This window comes from Limulus polyphemus, unplaced genomic scaffold (genome assembly GCF_000517525.1).
Source record: "Limulus polyphemus unplaced genomic scaffold, Limulus_polyphemus-2.1.2 Scaffold61, whole genome shotgun sequence".
Classification (NCBI taxonomy): Eukaryota; Metazoa; Arthropoda; class Merostomata; order Xiphosura; family Limulidae; genus Limulus; species Limulus polyphemus.
In genome coordinates, this window is record NW_013665671.1 from 1,089,805 (window position 1) to 1,097,814 (window position 8,010).

Genomic DNA, 8,010 nt, shown 5'->3' on the forward strand with positions numbered 1-8,010 from the left:
AATCCGGGTTTCGATACCCGTGGTGGGCAGAGCACAAATAGCCCATTGTGTAGCTTAAGTACAACTTCAAACAATCAAAAAAAAAACTACGCCTAATAATTATCTTTAAACGCATTAAAAATGTTTCAAGATTTGAAACGTTTAGTAAAATCAGTAACACACACTAAAATGTTAAACTATGTGCTGTATATCACATGCTTTCAGTAGTTTATCTAAATTGTTGAATATCATTATTTATTAATAATACCAACTGTGAAAATTGGCGCTAGAAGCAAATCATTTTCTTGATTTATCATAATAATTACAGTGACGTCACATGATGGTTAGGACACTAGACTTGCAAGCCCCGTCACCGAATATGATCGCCCTGTCAGCAGTGGGTTGATGGGGGATGTTATACTATTACGGTCAATACATTATTTGTTGATAAAAGAGTAGTCCAAGTGTTGGCGGTGGGTGGTGTTGAATTTGTTTCCTTCTCTCTAGTCTATATTTTCAAAATTAAAACTGTTAGCGCAGATAGCCCTAGAATAGCGAAACAAGCAAATAACGACAAGTAATTTTTTTTCAAACCCTGAATTTATAAACATCCTTTTAAAATTCTAAGAATAAACGTATGTATTATTTACTCCACTAACAATAAAAGAGAAAGGATGTTTGCCTTTCTTTGTACTAGAACTCTCAATGTTAGTTACACAAAATATACAAAATGCCAGTTACCTTGTTTGGAAAAGTTAGATTATGTTATGCTTTTTTAAAGTAAGAATTTAGAATATATTTTTGTTAAAATTTTATAATTAGGGAATCTTATAAATTCTTTACCGATTTCTGTTTTGATTATTAAACAAATACACTCTCTGGCCTAAAATAGTTGTAGTTATCGTCAAGATTAAGAAATAATTGATTGATTTTTATTTTATTTTGCTCTCGTTATATACGTTTATATATTTCCTGTTGTTAAATGCTCTATGTTATATGGTGAACCTCTTTGTTACAGGCTTCCTGTTTTTGGACACCCTTTGTTATTGAACACGTTCTGTTATTTTATATTCTTTGTATTACTGTATTTACTGTTATTATATTTTTTCCTATTATTAGTTATATATAGAATCAGCGTAAATTAAATATTAATGTAAAAGTATGTTCAGACCAATAATTATAAGGTCTCTTGGATGGTTCATTTAAACACCTGAATAAAGATATGCTAGTGACGAATGTCATGAAGTAGAATATTTTCCATTTTAATGATATTTTTTTAACTGTTATGTGCTAGATATGTTAGTTTTGCAGGTATAAAATGGAAACTGTTATAAGATAGATCGGATCTTATATTAACAAAATTATTTACTTTTCAGTAAATGCGTCTATATAATTTCCAAACACATGGTTGTTTACAGAAGGAACAGCTGTTTATATGGAATTAAATTACTTATTAAACACCTTTATATTTAAGTACTGAAAATTTCTAAACACTTTAGTTTTGAGAGGGTTATAACTATGATTCACATAAAAAGTCAATGTAGTAATGATAAAATTATGCACTTAAAATTTCTAAAATGATTATTATAAATATTGGACATATAATTTAAGTTCAATTATTTATCTATAAACAAAATGAATGTCATTAGCATCCAACATAAACTTTTTTGACGACGAAGATCTCACTTTTAACAATATAGTTTCAAAATAACTTGAATGCAATAAGCTTTATTATAAGCTTAAGTTCGTAACAAATATACGTTTATTACTTACTGTTCAGGTAAATTTCTGAACGAATCTCATGGTCGTGAGGGGCGTTTCAATGATAGTGAGGTTAGACCTATACCCACCAAACAGCTTCAGTACAAAAGAAACTTTGAGCTGAATGGTCTGGTCAGAAATGACAAACCAATTGATTTATTCTGTAAGAAACAACAAATTTAGCGACGTTTTCAAAACTTGGGTATTGAGGGCAAGTATTATAACTCAACAGCTCTCTAAGTGTATATAAACACATTTTACACATAAAACCTTAACACCAGGTAAGTTAAACTTACATAAATTTCTTGTTTTATAACACATATATCCATATGAATATATGTGTGTGTGTGTGAACTAGCAAAGGTACCCTGCAATATCCGTTATTTTGAACCGTATCACACAATCGGTTTGTGCAATGCAAAATACCCATGTTTTATGTGGTTTTAAATGTCACTTTCATTTGGGGCCGGTTTCACGTAATCTTGCTCAAGACCTCCTCTCTAAATTGAGTCCTCATTCGTTGCATCAAGGCGGTAGAACTTAAATGGCTGCCAGGCTCTAACCATTCGTCTGATTACTTATACATTTAAATTCAACCTCCGAAAAAAACACTATCATTCCACTAAAGAGTTTCTTGGTAATTGGTAAACCACTTAGTGCCCTACATGATATTGTGACACCAGGCAGACAGAAAACTCTTCTTTACAAGTATAGATACGTGTGTATATGTGTGATTAGAATTTATCGAATAAAAACAACGAAATACTTTCTCATGTTATACAAACATTGGAACTAACAAGGATATATTTTATTTTCGACGGTTTGTTTTCTTTGTTTCTTAGTTATTTTTGCTTTAGTGCTTAGATAGAACTTTTTATTTGTTTTTGAAAATCTTTATTATTGTGTACAAAGATGACAATTTTTTCAACAAACGTTTGCTTTCTTATCTATTTTATTTTTTTTTGCACGTCAGACCATTAAGGTCTAAGATATATGAAAGCATATAGCTCAATGATTATATGACGTTACACGAAGCATTTACACTGTTTGAAAAGTTATTTTGGGTCTCTTATGTGATTATTAAACACTTAGTATAGATCTGTTAGTGTTAAATTATATACATCTAAAAGTACTATAGTTTCCATTTCCTAGCTTTCAATTGGAACTGTTAATGAACTATTTGTTTTAATGATCTCAGTTTCAAACTTGCATATTTATATACAGTATATATATCCAGAAACTTCTAGTAGAGTATGCTCTCCACAAGGATAAAACAATGACTGCTTTACGAATATCATATAATTATAATTAGATCCCCGATAGCATAGCGGCAAGTCTGAAGGCTTATAACACTAAAAACCGTGTTTCGATAACCTTTTGGGGCACAGCTTTGTGCTTAACATCAAAGAGACAAAATATAATTAAGAAACACTTCTACTGGGTGTTCCAAGTAAAACCATTTCAATTATACTGGCTTGAAATCATAAAGAAGTGTCAAAACACGCTAGAAGACAAGGTTTTGTCATTGTTTTTTCGAAACGTTGTACATTTGCTGTTATGTTAAACTTATATTAAAGTTTTCTTCATTACCCATTCAAGCCGTCTCCAGCCATTATTAGTCTCAAAGTGGGTTCCTCGTCATCGAATTAGTATGAGTAATTTATTCATTATAAAAGAGATATAGCATTGTTAACCAGGTGCCTCAAGAAAAATTTTAACTCTCTAAGCAGTTGCACTATTCTTCTCAAACTTTAAAAATTATAGGAATATGGTGGTTATTCACAAAATGTATAATATTAATATCTGCATGGGTTTTTTTTTCGGTAATGTTACTTATTAATTTCCAATTTTAGTGAAGCCAAAAAAGGAAGCTGTACGAACACCTTTAGCAGTGTAATGGGAGATATCAAGATGTATGTATATATCTATTTCAAAAACAAACAAAAAAACTAGAATAAATCATTCGTTTTATTCTTTATATGATGGGTTGATATCAGTGTTAATAAATTATGTCAAGATCTAACATTAAAGCTATTTATAACTTCCTTATTTATGTATATGTATAAACATATCTTCTCATCTTTTTTAGCGATTCATACATATATATATATATATATAATTTACCTCTTACCTTTTTCTCAGATTTTTTTACAGCATCATATATCTTCCAAATAAGCTCCGGTCCAGCGCTCCCTACTTGCTTTCCAATATCAAATTGCTGGGAAATAGGATTCAACTCTACCGATGATAATCCTGTGGGCTTCAACTTGGAAAAGATCTGAGAATCACGAGGCATGTTTCTCTGGGATTACAAACGTACGAAGTCAAGGGTTGGAAGTTCTAATTGGTCTGGCAATCGACACCGCAATGTGTTGCAATAAGATTGGAAACACTTGAATAGACAGTTTATTCCTGTGAGGGATAGAACGATCATCTGGCACTTCTTTTGATCGATGAAGAAATAGTCGATTTACACCTTATTCGAGTTTTCCCAAGACAACTGTTTTTCTTAACATACTCTCTTTCCCAAATAAGACCTCAATGAATTGGCTGCAGACATTTACTACACTGCTAAGAAAAACAAGAAAGGAAATAAGTACAGTTTATATATGGGTATTTATACTGTACAAAAATCATGTTTTAACAATGAAGAAATAAGTTTAGATATATGCTGCATTGTGTTCAGAAAATATGTTTTAGATTAATCAAAAGAAAAAGCGAGAGATCACTACTCTTCAAAATCTTATTGGAACTAGTGCATCTTCAGCCTTGTATTGGTTTTACTTTGAAGATACGTATCCAATCAAAACACGTTATTGCTGCCATTCAGTAACTCGTATGAGTGTTCCTGTTTCCTTTTATTGTCCTAGTTGTTGGGTTTGTATATACGTCCATATGGACTAGAATATTGAAACCTTCTTACAAATTATCTGCCATGATAGAATGTTTTTTTCCCTTTTATTCGCTTGAAAATAGTTTGGTAATCTACACAATATATGGAGAAAGGACCATTTGAACCTTGAAGGCTATCCTTGTACACCCAGCCTTGAGAAAAATAATAATGTTTTTTGTTTAGTTGAATTTCACATAAAGCTATCTAGGATTACCTGCGCTAGTTATCTTTAACTTAGAAGTAACAGGCTAGAGGAAAGGCAGAGAGTCAAAACCAACCACCGCAGCTGTTGGGCTAACCTTTACCAACGACAAATGAGGTTGAGCGTCACATTATAATGCCCCCACGACTAAAAGGACGAACATATTCGGGGAATAGATTCAAATCCGCGATCAGACCATAAAAAGTGAAATAAAATATTTCAGGATATTATTGCAACTCCTGAATGTACTGGCCTCCAGTCTCGACAATGGAAACTTATTTCATAAGCCAATTACTCTTTTATAATAACAAAATTATGTCAACTGTAGCCCAGCCTTTCTTTTCCAAAATCTAAACTTGTGTCCTCTTGTCGTATTATTTTTAAAACACAGCACAAATAAATTATAGGGCTGTATCCTATCGATCCCTTGGATAATCTCAAGATACACCCTGTAACATCGTCCATCCTTAATTTCTTTTCAGACAAATTGAGCTACTATTGTAAGAGCAAGAAACACAAAAACGGCATTTTTTGGCACAATGAAAGGCAAAATATTAATTGTATGTTATAGCCGATTAGTTTCGGTAACACAGTTACCATCATCAAGTCTAGTTGTAACCTATAATGAAGATTTTACCTTTCACTGTGCTATTGTGCATGACTCAACATCATAGACCAGGAACATGGTTTATTATTGTGAGTACAATCTGCTTGCAACATATCCTGTATTAGCCTCAAGGTTTATTGACAACAAGTTTAAGGCCTTTGTACAGTTTACTCTGACAGATGATAATCCATTGGATAAGGTTGTGAACTACCTTTGCCAGAGAGAATACAAAGTAGAGGCATGCAGCATTTCCATATGTCCATTTGAATTGACACCCCATGTGTTTGGTGAAACCTCTGATGAAGATTTAAGCACTTTCCTGAGAAAGTATGTCAGTAAGTCAGTTGTCACATTCCAGATAGCAGTCTGTACCACATTGCACGCATGCAATGGTTCCAATAGCATAAGTGCAACAGTTATTGTTTATGAGAAAAAAAAAACATACACCAGTGTGTGTGTGAAAGCCATGCAGGTTTGGTTTTCCCAGACTACAAAGTGACAAGTTTGTACTGCATGATGTGGTCGAAGCTGTGGCAGGATGAAAGTGTACAAAGGCTTGGTTTTGACTGCATGACTGTAGAATCAATTACTTCAATTCCACTGTGCTGCTGGCTTGAGAACGGAACATAGGTATTCAGTTGATATGTGAATGAGCTGCAGTGCTGAATTGGTTCTGCACTAATTTAGCAGAAAAGAGCCATGTTCAGAAGGCTTTTGATGACATTTCATCTACCAAGTCCCTGTTCAGCAGACTGTGGAACTTGACACACAGAAGTCTGTCACCTAGGGAATGTAAGGCACTAGTGACTGCTGATACAATACAGAGCATTCGAAACTAAGACACTGACCCTAATACCATGCTGCTGGTACCAGAGGTACATGGTGAAGGGGAAAGGAGAAAACTAAAATCTATATCCGGAATCAATGTACATATTCACACTGACTTGGATTGATATGTACTATCTAAACAGGCCAAGTGAACTGGAGGAAACCAATCTTTATTATTTCCTTGTTTGGTTCAATTTGGTGCAGGTTAAGCAGACATACACTGATGCATGCAGAAGGCCATCTATAAAATGTATGAATCGTCCTACGTATCTGCCAGTTCATCATCTTTAATACATCGTGAATGCTGTTTTGAAAAGGAGTGCATGAAAGTAATAAATTTGGAAGAAGTGCAACATTAAATGCACTGAGTGGTTCTTATGATCATGGTGATGGTAATGCTCTATATTGTTCTCAACTCTCTGAGGAACTGGGTATTTCATATAACCAACATACAGCACTGGACCCAACAATTTTTTTTTGTAATGGTGTAACACTTAACAGACATAAGTTTAAAGCTAAGTAATGTTTTTCAATGGGAGATCAGGCGCATCAATTGCAACACACTTGAAATCACAGAGGTTGTACCACAATTTGTGCCTCTATTTATTCCTACCAATGTTAAGAAGAAGACAAGGGATGAATTGCTTAAGTGGGCCCAAGAGTGGGTTCTGACCACGGATCACTGTAACGTGTGTGTTGTTGTGTATAGAACCAGCAAGTGCAAATAGTACAAAGCAGTCAGCTGTAGCTCTTTCAATTAGATGTTCAGTATGCAATACACAGAAAGTGGTCAGTATGTAAAGTGAACGTTAAGAAGGTACCAAGAAGCACAATGACTATGGATGGTTGTACATGTAGTATTAGATCGGCACTTTACCTGGTTTATACGTGTAAATCTGGTAGCCAGTATAGCAGTATTCTGTCTATAGATGGTAAGTGGATGCACTGTCATGACCTATCTGTGAAAATAGCTCATTTACCAAGAGGAGACAAAGATGCTTATCTGTAGTTTTATCAATTGCAGTCTCCTGCACCCGTAAAGCCACAAGGAAAAATGATAAAAACGAGCCTCTAGAATCATGAACCAAATTTGGTCTGAATATAAACCACCTGTGTAAAGTTATTAAAAAAAAACAGCTCCATTTTGACCATTTCTCCATTTCTTCGCACGCCCCTGCAAACAGTCACATGAGGTATCGGCCTGTAATATTTACCACAGTTTCACCTAAGATTAAAATTGTGCTGCTGTTAGTTTGTCACTTGGATTAACCATTGATTGTGGCTGGCACGTGTATATTTTGCACTTTTTTCTTACGCACACCGTGTCGTGCCGTATATACGACCTATATGCGTGTCAGCCGCTGTCAGTGGGTTAAAACAGCTGTTTTATAGAGGAAAAACTACTTTAGGATGAAAGCAGAAACAAACCCTTCTAGAAATAATTTTCTAAATTTAATTCGGTTTAAGCTGAGCTATACTGGTACTTTGAAACTGCTCTATTATAACTTTATTAGTACTTACGTTTGAGGACCTTTGTGGTTGATTGCAACAAGTTCAGTGCTTGCTATTGGCCAGTTTCAATTATGAATTGATGTTATGGCTATTCTAATTATAGCTTCGATAGCGTCACTTTGTTCTGTAATTGTGATCGCTTGAGCTCGGATTACAATCTTCCATGATTACTCTGCATTTACACATAGCTTATGCAATTCACTCTTAAGCTATATGATAAGTCTTTTT

General features: G+C 34.0%; 1 protein-coding gene across 1 annotated transcript in view; it reads right to left on the bottom strand.

Annotated features, from left to right (window-relative positions):
• Positions 1-8,010, bottom strand: part of LOC106464580 (SCY1-like protein 2) — a 158,537-nt gene that overhangs the window by 124,577 nt on the left and 25,950 nt on the right. Inside the window, exon 2 of the mRNA XM_022392765.1 lies at positions 3,872-4,308. Coding sequence (XP_022248473.1) covers positions 3,872-4,036 — 165 coding nt within the window. The 5' untranslated portion in view covers positions 4,037-4,308. The remainder of the gene's footprint in view (positions 1-3,871; positions 4,309-8,010) is intronic.